The sequence below is a fragment of the Brassica napus genome, chromosome C8 (genome assembly GCF_020379485.1).
Source record: "Brassica napus cultivar Da-Ae chromosome C8, Da-Ae, whole genome shotgun sequence".
Taxonomy (NCBI): domain Eukaryota; kingdom Viridiplantae; phylum Streptophyta; class Magnoliopsida; order Brassicales; family Brassicaceae; genus Brassica; species Brassica napus.
The window spans coordinates 33108170-33128492 of NC_063451.1; the positions used below are offsets into that span (position 1 = coordinate 33108170).

Below are 20323 nucleotides of genomic sequence, written 5' to 3' on the forward strand. Positions count from 1 at the left end.
ACTGAATTTACATTGGACTATTATTTATATAAAAATACATGTAACATAATATATTTATATATTAATCTATATATTATATAAATGTTTTTTACTAGTTATTAGTTATTACTTATAAATAATAAAAATATAATTATATAGCTTTTAAAACAATATTTTTCATTAACTATTTAAAGTTAGATAGAGAATTAATAACTCTGTCCGTCCCCAAATGGGTTCCAGGTTCTTCAAGATATCCGTGAGGAAGGTGAGATTAGGATGTGGAAATGGAGGAGGAAGGGAAAAATTCAGAAGAAGAAGTCTATGCAGAGGACATAACAAAAAAGACTTTGGTTGCAGTACACAGACAGGGTACAACTCAGCGTAGCAGAGGGAAAAGTTTGAGGAGGGCAATAGTAAACTCACGCGATCTGGTTCAGGCTGTTACTCAGCAGAAGAAGGGGCAACAAAATAGCAAGAAAGATTCCCTCCGGAAGCACTGATGTCATCTATCTTCGCTTGGAACATGCGTGGGTTCAATCAGCCACGCAAACGCAAAGCTGTAAAGTACTGGATTACAGCTACGAAACTCTCCTTTGGTTGTTTACTGGAGACGAAGGTTCAAGTAGGAAGTTTTTAAAAAATCTTTGATGCAACATTCCCAGGCTGGAGTTGTCTACACAACTACACTCATCACCGCTTGGGAAGGATTTGGGTTGTTTGGTCGGAGGAGATGGAGGTTTGTCATGTCTTGACAAGCGCTCAGATGATAACTGTGTGGGTAAAATATAAGTCAACAGGAGATACGTTTCTCTGTTCTTTCATTTATGCGTCTAACTGTGCCATCGAGCGACGTGAACTGTGGAGAGAAATAGAGACGATCTCAAACACAGTGGCGGGAAGTTCAAACCCCTGGATTATCCAAGGAGATTTCAACGTGGCTTTGACCGAGCAGGAACATTCCCGTTTTACAGAGACTAGATCAGACCGCAGCTCAATCCGGGACTTTCAGAATGCAGTCCTCCAGTGTGATATGTTGGATTTAGCTCAGGTTGGTCCTTGTTTCACATGGACTAACTGCCAAGATGAAAACCCAATCAGCAAGAAACTCGATCGGGTTATGGTCAATAGCTGTTGGTTAAGTGCTTTCCCTCAGTCTTATGCAACCTTTGAATTTGGAGGTGTGTCAGATCATCTTCGTATGCACATTCAGCTCCGGGCTGCCCCTAAGGGAAACATGAAACCTTTCAAATTTTTCAATCACACGGCCTCTCACCCGAGATTCCTTGAGGTAGTTGCTAGTGTTTGGAATGAGTCTGCCCCTCTCTATCACTCACGGTCAGCTCTAAAGTTTTTCCAGGAGAAGTTCAAGTCTCTGAAGTCGGTGTTGCGTGGACTTAATAGGGATATGTTTGGTGATTTGCCTGGGCGTGTAAAACAGGCCTATGATGATCTGTGTGCAAAGCAAAATGAAGCTATGCAGGATCCGAAAACTGCGACATTTGAAGCAGCTTCTGATGCATGAGAACATTGGCATCACATCTCGGGGATTGAGGAACAATTTTTCTTTCAGAAGTCTCGGGTGCAGTGGCTGGGGCTTGGTGATAGAAACTCTAGGTTTTTTCACAAAGTGGCTCAGAGCAGAAATGTGAGGAACACCATAAGACGGATAGTTACAGCAGATGGTCGGATTCTAACCTCGTTACCGGACATTAAATCAGAGGCAGTCTCTCACTTTGCGACTTTCCTTAATGGGTCGAATAGTGATCTCCAAGGCACTTCGCAAGAAGAGCTTCGGGAACTATTGGACTATAGGTGCTCTTTTGACGATGCAGCGCTCCTAATGAGACCAGTATCTGCAAATGAGATCAAAGATACTCTTTTCTCCATGCCAGCTAATAAAGCTCCCGGACCTGACGGTTTTCCCATGGAATTCTAAAAATCATCATGGCCAGTGATTGGTAAAGATGTTATTACTTCAGTCCAGTCCTTCTTTATCTTTGGGTTTATGCCATGTAGCATTAACGCAACCCTACTGTCTTTGGTACCAAAGACGGCGGATGCGGAGAAGTTCAGTGATTACAGACCCATAGCTTGTTGTAACGTCATCTACAAGGTGATATCTAAGATTCTAGCATCGAGATTAAAGGCCACTCTACCGCAGGTAATTGAGCTAAATCAGTGTGCATTTGTGGAAGGGAGATTACTTTTGGAAAATGTGCTTCTGGCCACCGAGCTTGTCAAAGATTATCACAAGCTTTCAGTCTCCTCCAGAGCTGCTGTTAAGCTGGATATTTCTAAAGCATTCGATACGGTGAGCTGGTCCTTTATAGAAGATACACTGAGAGCTATGAATTATCCTGATTTATTTGTCACCTGGATTATGAGATGTATTGACACAGCAGCTTTCTCGGTGTCTGTCAGTGGTGAATTGGAGGGTTTTTTCACTAGCTCTAGAGGCATTAGGCAGAGCTGCTCTTTGTCTCCATACCTCTACGTGATTATTAGCAACGTTCTCTCTAAACTCCTGAACAAGGATGTTGCTGAAGAGAAGATTGGTTACCATCCTCAGTGCATGGAAGTAAATTTGTCTCACCTGAGCTTTGCTGACGATATTGTTGTATTTATGGATGGAACGCCGGAATCTCTTCGTGGTGTTCTTTCTGTGTTTGATGATTTCGGAAAAAAATCAGGTTTAAAGATAAATGTAGCTAAGTCAACAGTGTTTGCTGCGGGTAGAGGGAAGCTTGATCTTGAGAGGGAAGCAGGAGTGGTAGGCCTCTCTGTCTCTGCTCTACCTATTAAGTACCTTGGGCTGCCTCTGACTACGAAGATTATGACAAGAAGCGACTATGAGCCTTTGACTGTGAAGATTCGCAACAGATTACTCAGTTGGACGAGCAAAGCTCTTTCTTACGCAGGGAGGCTGCAGCTTATTAAGTCGGTCATTGCCAGCATCACTAACTTCTGGTGTTCTGCATTCTGTCTACCTCAATCTTGCATCAACGAAATTGAAAGCATGTGCTCGGCCTTCCTATGGAGTGGTTCTCCAAACATTACTACTCGCGCAAAGATTGCTTGGGAAGATGTGTGCTGTCCTTATGAGGAAGGAGGCCTGGGTATTAGAAGAATAAAGGATGTTAGTACTGTCTTTGTGCTGAAGCTCATCTGGAGGCTTTTCTCTCAGGCTTCTTCGCTCTGGGTGACTTGGGTACATCATTATCTACTCAGACAGGAGGTCTTTTGGGATGCAAAAGATACTGTGATAGGATCGTGGGTTTGGAGGAAGCTGTTACGGTTTCGTACTCTTGCAAAAGGTTTCATTCGTATGAAGATCCAGGACGGTTGTAGTGTGAGATTCTGGACAGATTTGTGGCACCCTAAGGGCCGACTGATTGACCTAACGGGTGAAATAGGGACTCAGAAACTGGGTATTGGAAGGAGTGCTAGGATCTGTGACGTGTTCGTAGATGGTGAGTGGAGATTTCGTAGATGTCGTGACCATTTCCTTCAAGATCTGGTTCATGACATTCGAGAGCTCCCACTAATTTTGACTGCAAACGTGCCAGACAGGGTGTTATGGAGAGATGGAGACGACACCTATAGCAGCAAGTTTAACTCCAAGAACACTTGGACTAATATTAGAAAGAAGAAGGATCAAGTAATGTGGAGTAGGCTGATTTGGTTTCAGCAAGGAGTGCCGAGATTTGCTTTCATCACGTGGTTGGCTGTAAGAGACATGCTATCAACTGGACATCGCACTGCACAGTGGGGTCAAGCACAATATTTTCTCTATTGTGGAGAGCCAGACGAAACCCGAGATCATCTATTCTTGATTGTCCGTACACGTTCACACTTTGGCTCAAAGTTGCAGGAAACTTATTTGGCATGGACCCGGATCCTGATTGGGATACCACCATCACGAGGCTCTTGACAGGTCACTATGATCGGCTTACATTTATTCTGCTCAGACTTGTGCTGCAGATTACTATCTACTACATTTGGAGAGAACGGAATGAGAGACTCCACAACCATGTTTCAAAGCCGGTTGAGCACATTGCTAGATTGGTGGACATAACGGTTCGTAACCGCATCATGTCTACGCGTTATTACTTAAGGCCAAGGTTGCAAGGTCTGATGCAAAGGTGGTTTGGAGCTCATGATACTTAGTTTGGTTGTTTGCTCTTATTATTCAATTGTAACCACATAGGCTTGTACATATATTATTTCTAGTATGATCAATAAATTTGAAATTTCATCAAAAAAAAGAATTAATAAGAAAAAAAATCATATAAGGTAGGTTAGTTAATATGGAATTAATTATTATGTATATATGGAATTAGTAAAATAATTACCATATAAAGTATGTATTTAATTACGAAATGTATATATGAAATTAATTATTTTAAAACACACATATTAAATAGGAAAGACAAAGAATATTAAAAGCTATGTTTATTAATTATTGTTGCCATGGTTTTTTAGTTAAAATTTTATTTTGAAAATGCATTAATTGAAGAGAAAATGCAAAGATTCTAAAAAGTAGGTTAATTAATAACTTCACTAGCATGCCATTGTAAATATAGTGAAAAGCTAAGAGGTAATCTAATTTTGTACTCCTTTTTAATGGATTAGATAGAAGAAAAACATTCATTATCAAAATTGATATGAAACAAAAAAAAATATTCATTTTTATTCCTTGTATTTTGTTCCTATTTATTTTTTTTTCTACTCATTCATATTCCTATTTTAATGGTCGTTAGTTAGAGCTAAGAGAAACACATCTATCTCATTAAAGTAAAGGTATCTTTAGTATTTGTTTGGAAATATGGATAGTAGTAAAAAAATAAATATAATGTTGTTTGGAAACATGGATAGCAGTAAGTTATGAAAAAAAATGTAATGAGTTTATGCTATTAAAAAAAAATAGAAGTCCATTACATTATATTAAAAAGTAATGGGCTTATGTTTCTTGATATACATATTCAAATCAAAATAATAATTTAAAATTGATTTATATCAAAAATTTATTAAAAATATACATATATTCAAAAATTGATTTTTACTAACATATTTTCCAATAACCATTATAAAAATGTTTTCAATATGTATAAGAAAAATACAATATAAAGCTCAATTTCAAATACCAACTTAAATTATAGTTTTTATATTTCACATTGAATATAAAAATATAATATATGTGATTATATATATGATTGTACGTATAAAATATTATTAATTATAAGATTACTTATTTGATGGTACATATAAAATACGATTGATTATATGATAACACATATTTTTGTAACCTATGATGACACATATAAGATATATAATAGTGATTAGGGGTGGGCGTTCATTTTCGGGTATGTTTAGGATTTCGTGTTCGGTTCAGATCTTTGAGGATTCGGTTCGGATTTGGATAACCAATTTAAATTATTTTAAAAAAATTTAAAAATATTATATGCTTTAATTTTTAAAAAAATGTAAACAATAGAATATATTACATATAAATATGAATAACATATGCCATAACATATGCTAGAGTACCTAACTTAGCATATAAATTGGTTAGGTTTGAATATTTGGATAGAGAATTAATAATATTTAATATTTTTGGAGTTTTGAGTATATTTTAACTATTTTAGATATTTACGTTTGATTATTTTTATATATTTTCAAGTATTTAAACGAACTTAAAAGTATTATATATATATATATATATACATATTCTGGATGTGTTTATATATATTAAATCTAAAAATAATTAATATATATAAGTATATAAATCTATTTTTGGATACCCAAAATACTTCAGTTCAGATCGGATTAGGTTTCAGTTATTCAAATACTAGAATTTTGGATAATTCGGATATTTAATCAATTTTGGTTCGGATTTGGTACTACTTATTCGGATTGGGATCGGTTCGGTTCTTCGAATTCGAGTTTTTTTGTCAAATTCTAAATAGTGACATAAAAAACAAATAGCATCATATTTTTTTTTAAATAATTTCGCGCCCCCGCGCGGATCAAAATCTAGTAAATAGTTAAGATGAAAGCGTTAATTTGAGCGCAACCAGTAGTGCAAAAACCATGTGTGTATCTATGTTGTTCAAAACCGATGATATGATTGCATCCTTAGTCATTTCTGGGATAAAGACTACTGAAATCAATATGATTATGCGATAGTTAGTATTCACAAAACCGTTATGTCGGTTTACTGTGAAATACTCTGACCAAAGCAAACATAAGATTCAAATAAACGATGTGATATGTAGTTAGTATGTACAAAGAGTATCAGCTTAAGATTAAGAGCTAGAAATCATACTAGCATCAATTCAACCTATCAATTAAGAATAAGTAAATGAAATAAGAAAGTACTCCATAAGAGAAGTGCATCAGTAGTTATTCGTTAAGATGAAGCATTACTGGAAGTTGGAACTTGTTTCTTAGAGACCTTAAACAACAATCGAGAGAAAACAATAGTCGAGAGGGAGACTGAAGTTTGTATGTATCTCATCATACCAATAACAAACATCGCCATATACGTCCTATGAGAATATTAATCGAAATCCAATATTTCTGTTCTTACAAAATCATAAATTTTAATAAATTGTTAAATAATAGTAAATTCAAAGTGACAAATACCAAATAGATATTCTGTTTGGTCTTGTCTTACAATGGGTCTTCCAAAGGCTCGACGGTTTCTCCTTGGGTTAAGGATCATGTGTGGTTCAACAGGTTACTTCATTGCTTCAAGCAGAAGCCTTAGCAGCTCCTTCAGCTCTCCTCCACGCCAAGAAAATTGGTTTCTTCAAAATCTGTATCAAATCTGATTGTCAAGTACTTCTTGTCAAAGCAATCTCTTCAAGCTCCATCCGACTAATCTCCTCAAAATCACCCAGGACATTAAAGCTTTTTTTTTGTCAGGACATTAAGCTCTATCCTCTTTTTCAGCTCTTTATCTTTTGTCTTTATTGCAAGGAACTTCAACACTTTAGCAGACTTCATTGCTAAAGAAATTATTTGTTAGGCTTGGGCATTCGGGTCGGGTTTTGTTGGGTCATGATCCTTCGGATCTTAGATATTTGGATTCAATAGGGTAATCAGAATTTGTCGGTTCAGATTCGGTTGGGTTCCTGTCAGATCCGGATCGGTTCGGTTCTTAAATATTTGGGTCCAATAAGATAATTATAATTTGTCGGTTTGGATTCGGGTCGAGTCTTGTCGGGTCCCGATTGGTTTGAGGATTAAAAGGGATTTAATTTTAAATATCTTTTAGAATTTTCATATAAATATCCATATATTAGTTATTTTGTGGGATAATTACCAGTGCTTTAATGTGGTATGGTGGTATTTTAATAGGAGTTTGAAATGTTAAACTTGGTCGATATAAGCATATATCTTATTATATAAAGTTTGGTTCTTCAAAGTTGCTAATTAACATGATCGCGACACATGACAATCATATATTTAAGATTGTGACATATGTTAATCTATCTCATAATTAAAAATAAATATACTAAGATATTAACAAAATAATTTTATCAAAAAGTAATCTAATTATATAAAGCTTGGTTCTTCAAAGTTGCTAATTAACATGATCGCGACACATGGCAATCATATATTTAAGATTGTGACATGTGTTAATCTATCTCATAATTAAAAATAAATATATTAAGATATTAACAAAAGAATTTTATCAAAAAGTAATTATAAATATTATTTAATAGTAATTTTCCTTTTTAAAATGTTAATCAAAATATAATTGCAAAAGATTATTTGATAATATTGTGACATGTGTTTGTATGTATAAGACAAAATATATAAATAATTTAACAGTATGTATAAGACAAAATATATAAATAAGTTAACAGAATTTTTTATGCTAAAAATAAAATAGCTATATAAAAATATAAAAGAAAAACTAATTATCAAATAATTAGTTTTCCTTTTAAAAGTCTAAATAAAATAAACATATAAAAGTAATCTTATTTTTCTTATAGTTAACTAACTTTACTTTTTAATAATTTTGTGTTAAAGAAAATAAAAACCAAAAATAACTTCAAATATTTTACCTGATATGATTGTGACATGTGTCAACTAAAAAAGTTAGATAGTGAATGTGTCAATAAAAACTGTCATTATGTGAAAATAAATTTTTCTTTTTCTAAAATCCTAAATAAAAGAGATTTCTAAAAAAAATTATTTTCTAATCTTAACCAATTAAGATTTTTTTTTTATATATATCCAGACCAGAGAGAATTGTAAAATTTGATTTAATAGTAATTTTTACTTAAAACAAATTAATGATAAACATGATAGTAACAATTATTTAATTAACAAGGAAATTGTAAAAATATTAATGATATTGAAAAAAAAAAAATTCGAAATTGGCAACTTTTTTAAACAAAATTAATATTAAATATAAATATTTATTTGATAGAAATTTTATTTTTCTAAATCCTAGACAAAATATAATTGTAAAAGATTATATAATATTAATTTTCTTTTTCAATATCCTAAAAGACTGTAAAAGAATAGTTGTTAGTTGTTTTGTTTTTTATAAAAAAAAAAATCCTAAACAAAAGAAATTTGTATCATATTTTTAAGTCCTAACCAAAAGAGAATTGTAAAATTTTATTAGATAATTTTTAAAAGAGTATTTGATGATGAAAATGATACTATAAATTATTTAATTAACAAAGAAATGTAAAATTAGTATTAATACGAATTGTAAAAACTGTAATTTTAAAATTATATATTAATAACTGAAAATAATTATTTTATAGCAATTTATTTTTTTCTCAAATTCTAAAGAGAAGATAATCGTAATAGGTTATATGACAATAATTTTCCTTTTCTTAAAATCTTAAACAAAATTGTAAAATAGTATTTAATATTATTTTTTTTATTGTAAATAAAAAAAAGATTTATAAAATAGAAAGTTTTTATTTTTTAAAAAATCCTAGCAAAATAAAACTTTAAAGAATTATTTAATAAAACATTAAATTAGTATATAAAACGTGTATAATATTGTCATTGATTAGTATTTGACTTTTATTTCTTTTTACTTTTCATTCAATTTCTTATTTCAAGTTGTGTTCAGTTTAAACGTTTAGGTATAATATTTTCTATGTACAAAGTTTATAACAATTCATCTATGCACCATGATTATAAAATACAAATATTAACTTGAACTTATATGTGAAAACGAGTTTTTATTATAAAATAAATCTCAAACAACATATGCAAAAAACAATCATAAAACTATAATAAAATAAAATAATTTATTATTTTATGATTTTTATTAAATTAAAACATCAAACAAAACCCGTTGCAACGCAGCGGGCTCATATCTTGTTAGAAATAAGTCATGCTACTATCTTGAATCAGCACTTGAACGAATATAGCCAAGAACCATCATTTTCGGGCCTAAAACCAATTAAAACGGGTTATAAACCTGTTATTAATCAGAATAATAACGCCTAACTAGATTAAGTTTCGGGTACTCCATAGGATCTCGGGTGCGGTATAAGACCAGCGGGTTCTCTACTGCAAGACCCAACAGAGTAAAATGGCATTATTCGTGCTCGACTCAGACCGATCTTTTCGGGAACTTTTAGGGTCGGTTTCGGTTCAGGTTTCGGGTCCGGGAAAATGTACATGCCTATACTTTTTAATGCTTCATTAACAAACTAGATTTGAGCTTTATTAATATAGTTGATGTTTTTTTTTTTTTTTTTTTTTTTTTTGACGTCGAACGGCCATTCTATTACTCAAGCTTGAAGTGGTCTGGGTAACCAGACCGGAATAGAACAACCAATGAAAAGTAACTCTCTACGAAAGGTCCTAGCAGTCTTAGCCAAAAAATCAGCAAACAGATTGCGCACTCGTGGCACATAGGTTATTTTGAAGTCCGGGAAGCAAATCTGCAGCGTTTCTATCTTCTCCAGTTCTGTCGCAAAGCTTGGCCACACATGAGGTTCCTTTATCATTGAAATCAGCTCCTTGCAGTCTGTTCCAAAGCTCTGGCATGGCGAGTGTTGAAGCATATTCTCCATCGCCCAACGCAGTGCTTCTACCTCCGAATGCAAAGCTGATTCACATCGAATGAAATTCCGTGTTCCCATAAGTTGTGTGTTCTCCCCGCTATCCATCCAGACCCATCCACATCCACTAAAGCGATCTGAAGCTGTCCAAGATCCATCTAGTAGACAAATATTACCCAAGCTTAAGAATTGGTTTTCCTCATTGCTGATGGCCTGAACTACTGGCGATATCATCTCGTTTGCATTGAACCAGGCTTGACATTCACTTTCTGCATATCGAACTATTTCCAAGGGGTCTCTATCTATTCCCCTAAAAAGTTTGTCATTACGAGCCTTCCAAATATACCATATTAGCCAGGGATAAGGATCCCTGTCTTGGTCTGGCGCTAAGATTTCATTCTTCCTCCAGAATAGGTAGTCCATGTTTGTGTAGATGCTTGCCACTGGGAATATACCTGGGCTCGTAGGAGTTGCTGATAAGGACCACACTTGGAGAGCCGGAGGGCATTCAAATATTGCATGTGTTACAGATTCCTCTAGTTCTCCACACCTTGGGCAATAATTATCGCACCTCATATTCCGCCTTGCGAGATTCCTCGTTACTGCCACCTGACCCGTTATCAATTGCCATATAAGATGGCACATCTTTCTTGGCGCTTTCAACTTCCAAGCAAAGGCTTGGAGTTTAGTAATACTTGGTTCCAGTATTTCCTTTTCCTCTTCTGGCTTCATCAGATTTCGAGCAACCCAGTATCCAGATTTAACAGTGTATTGGCCATTCTTCGTGTAGTTCCAGCAGAAGGTATCACGGCGATGGGTAGAACTTATAGCCATACTACGAATGAGTGGTATGTCATCGGGGTGGACATAATTCTCTAGTAGCCCTACATCCCATTCCTTCAATTCTTGGTTAATGAGGTCACTAACTCTCATATTCGGATGCATTACAGGTGCTACAGGTGTAGCTGGTCTAGCAGGTATCGTTGGGATCCATTGGTCCTCCCACACCTTGATCTCATAACCAGAATGAATCTTCTGTCTGATCCCGAGAAGCAAAAGCTTTCTTGCAGCGTAAATGCTTGTCCACACATATGATGGGTTACTTGCAGAGACTGCTCGTAATGGCGAGGTCATCCTATAGTACCTGCCTCTCAAAACTCGGGCAACCAGTGAATCAGGGTACTGAGTCAATCTCCATAATTGCTTTGCCAATAGTGCTAGATTAAATTCATGGATTAAACGGAAACCAATCCCGCCCTCTTCTTTTGGTAGACAAACCTTTTCCCATTTCGCCCAATGTATTCCTCTTTTTGGTGGATTTGAGCTCCACCAAAATTGTGCAATGGCACTAGCGAGGTTCTCACAAATCTCCAATGGGAGCAGAAATGTTGACATAACGTATGTCGGAAGAGCGAGTAAGATGGATTTGATCATTACCTCCTTCCCCCCTTTTGAGAGGCATCTACATGTCCATCCATTAACTCTGTGCATCAGATTGTCCTTTAAAAATGCAAAGAGTTTACATTTGGAGCCACTAATATCCTCTGGGATTCCCAAGTACTTTCCCATCCCACCATCATTATGTATTCCAAGTACATCTTTGATCTCTTGCCTAGTAGCTGCATTAATCCTCTTACCAAAGAGTAAGGAAGATTTGTCGAAATTGATACATTGGCCAGATGCTCTACCATATGTCCTGACTACTTTCATTACTTCTTCACATTCACGGGGCTCCGCCTTACAGAAGAAAAGGCTATCATCAGCAAAGAGAAGGTGGGATACTGAAGGACATGCGCGTGTGACACGCATCCCCGTTATCTTCCCTTGGTTCTCTGCATGATTGAGAAGGCTAACGAGCGCTTCCGTGCACAGAATAAAAATGAAAGGAGACAAAGGATCTCCCTGACGCAGGCCTCTACCTGGAACAATATGTCCTCTTGGCTGCCCATTCATAAGAACTTTATATTTCACCGACGTAATGCACCTCATGATCCATGTAATCCATGTTTCCGAGAATCCCATCTTTCGCATCACAGTTTCAATAAACGACCATTCCATCCTATCATATGCTTTACTCATGTCTGTCTTGATGGCCATCCTCTTATTACGTCCACTCGGTTTAGTTCGCAGGGCATGAAACATCTCTTGAGCAATCATGATATTATCTGAGATCTGTCTTCCCGCAACAAAGGCTGACTGGGTTTCTGATATCAATCCTGGCAAGACTTTCTTTAGTCTCTGGCATAAGACTTTAGATATGATCTTGTAGCTGACATTACATAGGCTTATGGGTCTGAATTGAGCCATATCATTTGGCTTAGTTGTCTTTGGGATAAGACATATATTTGTATCATTCAATCCATTAGTCACAGTCCCATCAAAAAGGAATTTATTAACCATAAGAGTTAAATCCTCCTTGACTATATCCCAAAACTTTTGATAAAAAAGTGCAGTCATCCCATCTGGTCCCGGTGCCTTGTCTGGATGCATGGCAAAAAGAGCTAGTTTGACTTCCCAATCAGAAACAGGAGCTGTGAGGTTGTCATTCATTGATCCCGTAACCGTCGTCGGAACTTCAGACAGCGCCTCTTCAATATCTTCTGGAATAGAAGACTCAAAGATTTGCCGAAAATAGCTAGTAGCAATGGCTACCAGGCCTTCCTCGTCCTCAACTATGTTACCATTTGCATCCAGTAACTGCGTGATTTTGTTCCTTGCTCTCCTTTGCTTCGTTAGGGCATGGAAGAATTTAGTATTTTTATCTCCCTCTCTCAGCCAAAACACTCTACTCTTCTGTTTCCAGAACATTTCCTCTGCTTTAAGAGCATCAGAGAGTTCATTCAACGCTGCTGCAATTTCCTCAGTCGTCGCATTATCGTCTGCGTATAGGCCCTCAACTTTCTCCTTGAGCTCCTCTACTAGCTTTGCTGAATTAATATTATGTTGTCTCCTCCATTCACTCAAGGCTTTTCGGCAGCTGGAAATATGTTCCATTATGTTCGCGTTGGGGGGAAGATCAGGAGATTTCCATCCCTCCAGAATGACTTGCCTTAGCTCCTCATTATCTAACCATCTTTTGTCAAATTTGAATTTTTTTTGATCTTCTAGTCGGCTTAATGAGTATGTCTGCGAGAATCGGACGATGGTCTGATCCCCATAGCCTCAAATACTTCACAGTTGAGTGAGGAAAGTTCTCGTGCCAATCTGCATTTCCAACCGCTCTGTCTAAACGACATCGAACGGTTGTTCCTCCTGCTCTCTTCCCTACCCAAGAGAGCATGTCCCCCGTGAAAGGAAACTCTAGCATCCCACAATCATGAAGCATCTGTTTAAAAGGGAGGAAAGAACTATCAGGACGTTGTCTTCCTCCTACTTTCTCATTATGACATGTGATTTCATTAAAATCTCCTATCATGAACCAAGGTCCATTTCTTGTTGTTGAGAAACGCGTAAGACGTTCCCAAACTTGATCTCGTCTCTCTAATACAGGGTCCCCATAAACAAACGTCATATAGATTTTTATTCCATCAATGACTGCCTCAATGTCAATCATACGGTTATTTGAAAATAAAACATTAACTTGAAATTCATCCATAAAAAATAAAGCTAAACCTCCGCTGAGTCCAAGTGGCTCAACAGTAAACAAATGATCAAATCCTAAGTTGGCCTGAATGTTTTGCAACAACAGCCTTCTGTTCTTTGTCTCAGAAAGGAACACAAGTCCTGGGCGATGCTTCTGACACATCTCCGTAAGGCGTCGAACTGTGAGGTCGTTCCCAATCCCTCGACAGTTCCAACTGAGTGTCTTCATGGATGATGTTGGGGGGATTTTTTGGATCCCTCCAAACCCCTATCCCTGCGTGTACTGCCTTTCGAATGATTCCCCGGACCCGAGCGGTGCCTCTGAGAATGTGATGTGTCCCTAGATGATGATCTGCGAAGCTTTGGGGAACCTCGACGGAGGAACTCAGCCTTCTTACCTAGTAAACCCAAAGGGGCTCGACGCTTTCCTCCACGCGTGGATGATGATGACGGTTTTGATCTCTCAAGAACACCTTTATCATTGCCCTCCTCCCTCTTCGTACGCCTAACAATGTCAGCCTCCATATCCATTAGGTCCTCTCCCAGCAAATCATCCGCATTCCCATCCTCACTCTTATCTGCATCATTTAATCTCCTTGCACTGTTACTTGTAATTTCCATGTCATTTAAAGCACCAATAACCTGAGCATCAACCGGTAATACATCCTCCGTAGGAGAGAATGTTAACAAGCGAGGAGAGACTCTAGGTCGTTTCGTCACATTATCATCAAGAGCTTGCCGAGATGGAGTGACGATCAAACTTGCTATCCTTTTCCCACTACTCTGCTGGGTGTCTTGCATCATTATACCATCAGCCTGTTGTGTAGATGAACCTCCAAGATCCCCTGTCCTTGGTATAGGAACATAAGATGCAATGCCTTTCATATTACCATCCTCACGTGTCTCCGACTGATCCTTGGGCCTCCAAGAATGTTGTTTGTTCTTCTCGTATGGAGCATAACGCACGCTCTGTCGCGTGAAGGCCGAGCGTATCTTTCTATCATGGCGACCATATTTCCCTGGAAACTTATCATTGTGCTCACCATAACGATGATGAGCAGCTCTCGCATCTCTCATAAAGCCACCATCATAGCGTTGTCCCCTCGTCGGCGATCTGCTCCTGCGAATGTTCCTCTCGTGGCCATGACTATTAAGCCTTTCGTTAGGTTGATGTTGCCGCAGCGATGGCTGTCGGGATACATCAGCCGTAGGGAGTTGGACTCTATCAAAGACTCCAGGGCGCTCAACCTGGCTTCTCAAGTTATACTGTTTTGTTGGACAATAAGCCATCTCATGAGTAATCAATCCACATGTCTTGCAAAATTTAAACAGCTTCTCATAGTGAATCTGAATGGAGACTTCATCTCCTTCTGGTGATGCTATCTTCCTGGTGAAAGTGAGGGGTTTCCTAGAGTCAACATCTATAAGCATGCGTCCTGCCTCAAGCTCAAGCGTATCAACATAACCAAGTCTATTCCCAATGTTTCGAAGGTTTTTTATTGTCCACAAATGTAGCGGAATACCAGTAATCTCGACCCAAAACGGGATTACCCAGGGGTAATCATCGTGAACCACAGGCTCCCATCGAACAAGCACAAACATGCAGAAGTTATAGTGAAACGGCCCCTGACGTAATGTCTTAATTTGATGTTTAAAAAAACAAAACTTGATGGAAGTATATATTTTTGAATAAATGTCTTAATTTATACAAATCCTGAAATAATCCATCGCTCCAAAAGTCGAGGTTCTGGTCTAAACAAAAGCCCAGATACGAACGGCCACAAGCCCAAATCTCACGTTAAAATTCCTTACCGATTTTTTTCTCTATTCCCACGCAAAAACATACTTATCCAAGTTATCAAACAAAACTTCATCATTTCCAAACCTAAACCCTTCTAAAAAACCCTCTCAAGAAACCTTCACCACTCCCACTGAAAAAACTTCACAACGATCATTTTCAACAATGTCGTTTGCTAAAGCCTTCTTTTTCAACCACCTGTAAACAATCTCAAGAGCCTCTTGCCCTCGCCTTGCGCCGTCGTTTTCCACCGTCCGGCACTTGTCTTTCGCGACGCAGGAAGAAGCCGCCGTCGTAAGCGTCGTCTCTCCCTGGAACCACCTCTGAACCCCTTAAACAGATCCCACCAACAGCATCAGCAACAACAACCTCAAATCACTAGACCGATCCTAAACCCCAACATCCCGAAACTCCCGGAGTCCGTATCCACTCTCACCGGAAAACGCCTCGATCTCCACAACCACATCTTGAAACTAATCCAAGAGAAGGATCTAGAAGAAGCAGCTCTCTACACGCGGCATTCAGTGTACTCAAACTGCCGCCCCCACGATCTTCACCGTGAACACCGTTTTAGCAGCGCAGCTTCGGCAAGCCAAGTACGGTTCCTTTCTGCAGTTACACGGATTCATAAACCAAGCTGGCATGGCCGCTAACATCATCACTTACAACTTGTTATTCCAAGATTACCTCGACGTTAAGAAACCAGAACTCGCTTTGGAGCATTACAAGCTGTTTAAGGACAACGCGCCGTTGAATCCTTCCGTTGCCTTGTTTAGGATTCTTGTCAAGGGTTTAGTTGAGGAAGCTATGGAGATCAAGGAGGAGATGTGCGTTAGAGGCTTTATCGCAGATCCTGTTGTTTACAGCTATCTGATGATTGGGTGTGCGAAGGGTTCTGATGGTGAAGGCGTTTTCAAGCTTTATGAGGAGTTGAAGGAGAAGCTTGGTGGGTTTGTGTTGAGGATGGTGTTATTTATGGGCCTTTGATGAAAGGCTATTTCTTGTAAGATATGGAGGAAGAAGCTACCGAGTGTTATGAGGAAGCTCTTGGAGGGGAATCAAAGGTGAAGATGAGCGCTGTGGGTTATAACTACGTGCTGGGGGCTTTGAGCGAGAACGGGAAGTTTGACGAGGCTTTGAATCTGTTTGAGGTTATGAAGAAGGAGCATAAACCGCCGACGCGTTTGGCTTTGAATGTGGGGAGTTTTAATGTGATGGTTAATGGGTATTGTGGAGAAGGAAAGTTTGAGGAAGCTATGGAGGTTTTCAGGGGAATGGGTGAGTTTAGGTGTAGTAGTCCTGAATCCTGATACTTTATCGTTCAACAATATGATGAATCAGCTGTGCGAGAATGGATTGTTGGCTGAGGCTGAGAAGCTTTACGGTGAAATGGATGAGAAAAAGGTGAAGCCTGATGAGTATACTTATGGGTTGTTGATGGATACTTGTTTCAAGGAAGGTAAGATAGACGAAGGAGCTGCTTATTACAAAACGATGGCTGAGTCCAGTCTAAGACCGAACTTGTCGCTGTATAACAGGCTGCAAGATCAGTTAGTTAAATCCGGGAAACTCCACGATGCGAAATCCTTCTTTGGTATGATGGCGAGCAAGCTCAAGATGGACGACGAGGCTTACAAGTTCATCATGAGGGCGTTTAGTACGTGAAGCTGGGAGGCTGGACGAGGAAACGGTTAAGAGTGAGTGAAGAGATACAAGAGTTTGTGAAAGAAGAGCTGAGGAAAGAAGAGAGAGAGGATGATCCGCAGAAACTTATGGATGAGAAAGAGAGATTGAAGGCGGAGGCAAAGGCGAGAGAGTTAGAAGCTGAAGAAGCGAAGAAGAGGAGTGTAGTTAATAACATAGCTTCCATATTGCCTCTAAAACGAGAGGAGGAAAAGAGTGAAGATGATTTGGGATAATAACGGTGTTGTTGAAGGAGGAGAAGCCGGTGAATCCTAATCCTAACGGTCATGCTCCGCCGTGCTGCTGATTGTGGTTTGCTTGAATTAATTGGTCTCTATTTATATTCATATTATTTAACATTTTTAAATGTAATTAGGGCTGGACAATAAGCTATGATTCACCATTTGGTATCATGCCAGGTTCTTGTAAAAGCAATTGTGCAAAGCTTTTGCTTTTGTTTTCAAGCTTTTATTAACACTCTCTGTACCAAAACTGATCCACTTGATGGTCTGTGACTATAGTTTTCTTTGTAACAATCTAGTGCATGTATAAGCAAGCAAACCACTTGTGACAATGTAAACATAAAGCCTTGAAGTTGGGTAGCAATCACATATGTACTGTACATGGCCAAGTCAAATCGTAACAAAAATATGACTAGACATGCAGAACCGAAGCTAACCAATCTAAACCAAACCGGTCTACTAAGCCGCTAGTTGTTTTCCTTTTGTGGTAAAAAAAACTAAACTGCAACACACATTCTTGAAGTCAAAATATGATTTCCTTTAGAAGCACAGGCCACCATTACTCACAGCTTCATGCTTCTTTGCTTGCTCTCTTGTCATCTGGGAGAAATCATTTGCTGAAACACCACAACATATAAATACACAGAGAAACGTTAAATTGATATGTTGCAATGATAAAACCAAACTATGGACTTTGGTTGAGTTATCTGACACTATGATAAGCCAGAAGAGACACCAAGTAAATTCACACTACCTCATTAGTGTATGAACTCTGAGACAAGCATCGAACAAACTCTTCTTTCTTCTTGCCAAAGTTGTAGAGAGCATGATCACGGAGCACTTGCGCTCTCTTTATGTCCTCCAGTGTTTTCTCCTTCGTCCATCTCAGCTCATTCATTTGCCTCTCCGCCTCACTATAATTTCCCGTTGTCTGTGAAGCACTTGGCTTCGAAAATCTCACATTCGCCGCCGCCGCATCACTGAAACTTCCATTTGTTACACAACTGTGAAAAACAATAAGAAGAACCAAAAGAGGGAAACAAGTTGTCAGAATCATACCGGGTACCAAGTATGAAGATCCCGGTCTTTCTGATGATTCCTCCATCCAGAGACACTGCACCATCAGTTATGCATGGGAGGGCACTAACCATATCAACCCTCCTTTTGTAAACTTGAAGTTGGGAGAAGAGACTGTAGAACAAGGTCTCACGAAGACCGTATCCATACCCTGTGACACAAAGCAAGTACGCTGGATCTATCTGTATCAAGTTCACAGCATATCCAAGAAAACCAGGAGGATATTCGCCATTAGGCAACTTGGGGTTGGGAAGATCAAGCCTTCTCTGTGGATCACCATCAATGCGCTTGCCAACATACGGTCTAAAAATTCACAAAACAAACTCATTAGAACACGATTTGATACAAACAAGGTTTTAAAACAAGAACAAGTACCTGAGATTTTCTAGACATATGACATCGAAATGGCCTTCAATGGTTCTGCCAATAGAAGAGGCAAGCCCGTGAATGGCACCACTTCTATCAACGTTGCCTTGGTTGTCATATTTCTCTAAAGGCTTAACACTTTTGTAATCCTTGCATACAAGTGCCAACATCGACCGAGTCCCTAAGTAATCCGACAAAACCCTGCATTTTAAAAATAATCATCACATGAAGGTTTGTAAGGTAACAAAAAGGAAAAGAGAGTGAGAAAATTGGAACTAAACTGGCTCAGGTTTTCGTCATTGACTCTCCCAAGTTTGGCTACAACTCCAACTACACCGTTTGTCATATCCAGCTGAGAAGCCTGCGAGTAATGATGAGACTGAACATAGCTTAAAACTCCAGCAGCTGAGTTTACTTGCCTAAGGATCTGTTCATTGATATCTTCACCCTGAAGATTGGTGTTTTCAATTGTAGAAATGCCTGAGGTATGAAGCTTGCCCATATGAACTGCAAAAAGAAGAAAGAGACATTTGTGACCTCTTTCTCTTGTATTATAAGCAGGGGTGAATCATCTCGAACCTTGCAATTTGAGGATTGATTCATCCAACTTGTTCTTCTGAGACTTGAGAAACTTCAAGTTGTCTTCATGCTCTTTGATCTTGTTACCCATGACTTCAAGATCAGACTGAAGCCTGTCGGAATTGAACAAAGCAAACTCAGCCACAGACATCCCTCCTCCGTTCTGTGTTCCACCTCCTGAGCTTGTTTCCTTTGGATCCAACTGCATCATTGTTGTTGGACTTTGAACAATGAACGGAGCGGTCTGAAACGACATCTACAATCTCATGCAAAAAAAGTTTGATTCAAAAATCCAATCTTTCATAAAACCCTATAAAACCCTAATCCTCAAATTCGTAAAGCTGAAACCTTTTGTGAAAAACTAAGGAAGTGGACAAGAAAGCGATTGCATTTAGCCCAAATTGTGTAGGCGAAGAAGAACACTAGACAGAACAAATCTGAAAATTGATGGACTGACCTGTTGACCGGTCGGATACATTAGTTCCTAAGCTTCGATGTTTAACAGCGGAGAATATCCGTCTCGATCTAGGCTTCTTCTGTGGTCTCTCTCACTGAAGGTTTTACGATTTTGTAGAGAGAGGTCTTCTTCTGGAAATTAAGGAAAGACAAATATTTCTCCTTTTCTTTTGGGAAGGAACACGTCAGCATGTATTTTTTTTTCCTTATTATTATTCGATTGTATTCTTGTGTTTGTAAAAAGATCAGAAGAAACAAGGTCAAGGAAAGTCGTAATGGCTTATTAAGCCTTAGCAAAATGGAAGGCCCAATAAGCTCCGGAGATGATGAGCGAATTTAACCAACACCAAGGTTCATCTGAATAAGGTGCAACCTCTTTTGAAGGGTATCCAGCATTTTCGGAGAGTCCAGACGATTCAGTGCTCGGAGATGAACCCAACCAAATACAGAAATCCCAATTCATTAATACGATATCGGAGACCAATTTTATATCACTCTTTAATTAGAACTAG

The 20323-nt window shown here is 38.2% G+C and overlaps 2 protein-coding genes and 1 pseudogene across 2 annotated transcripts; 1 reads left to right on the forward strand and 2 right to left on the reverse strand.

Annotated features, from left to right (window-relative positions):
• Positions 1-10057: 10057 nt before the first annotated feature.
• Positions 10058-13353, reverse strand: LOC106383217. Its single transcript, XM_048766929.1, has 5 exons — positions 13170-13353; positions 11948-13093; positions 10724-11647; positions 10600-10637; positions 10058-10186 (listed from the first exon to the last, which is right to left on the reverse strand). Exons 1-5 carry the CDS (start codon positions 13351-13353, stop codon positions 10058-10060), a joined length of 2421 nt encoding a protein of 806 aa, XP_048622886.1.
• Positions 13354-15573: 2220 nt separating this feature from the next.
• LOC106397207 lies at positions 15574-17562 on the forward strand (annotated as a pseudogene).
• A 97-nt stretch (positions 17563-17659) lies between these two features.
• On the reverse strand, positions 17660-20071 carry LOC106397208 (protein DEFECTIVE IN MERISTEM SILENCING 3). The gene is made up of 7 exons (XM_013837788.3): positions 19813-20071; positions 19356-19611; positions 19058-19283; positions 18786-18977; positions 18393-18713; positions 18088-18313; positions 17660-17950 (listed from the first exon to the last, which is right to left on the reverse strand). The coding sequence occupies exons 1-7, from the start codon at positions 19831-19833 to the stop codon at positions 17930-17932; spliced, it is 1263 nt and encodes a 420-aa protein (XP_013693242.1). The 5' UTR covers positions 19834-20071; the 3' UTR covers positions 17660-17929.
• Positions 20072-20323: the final 252 nt, after the last annotated feature.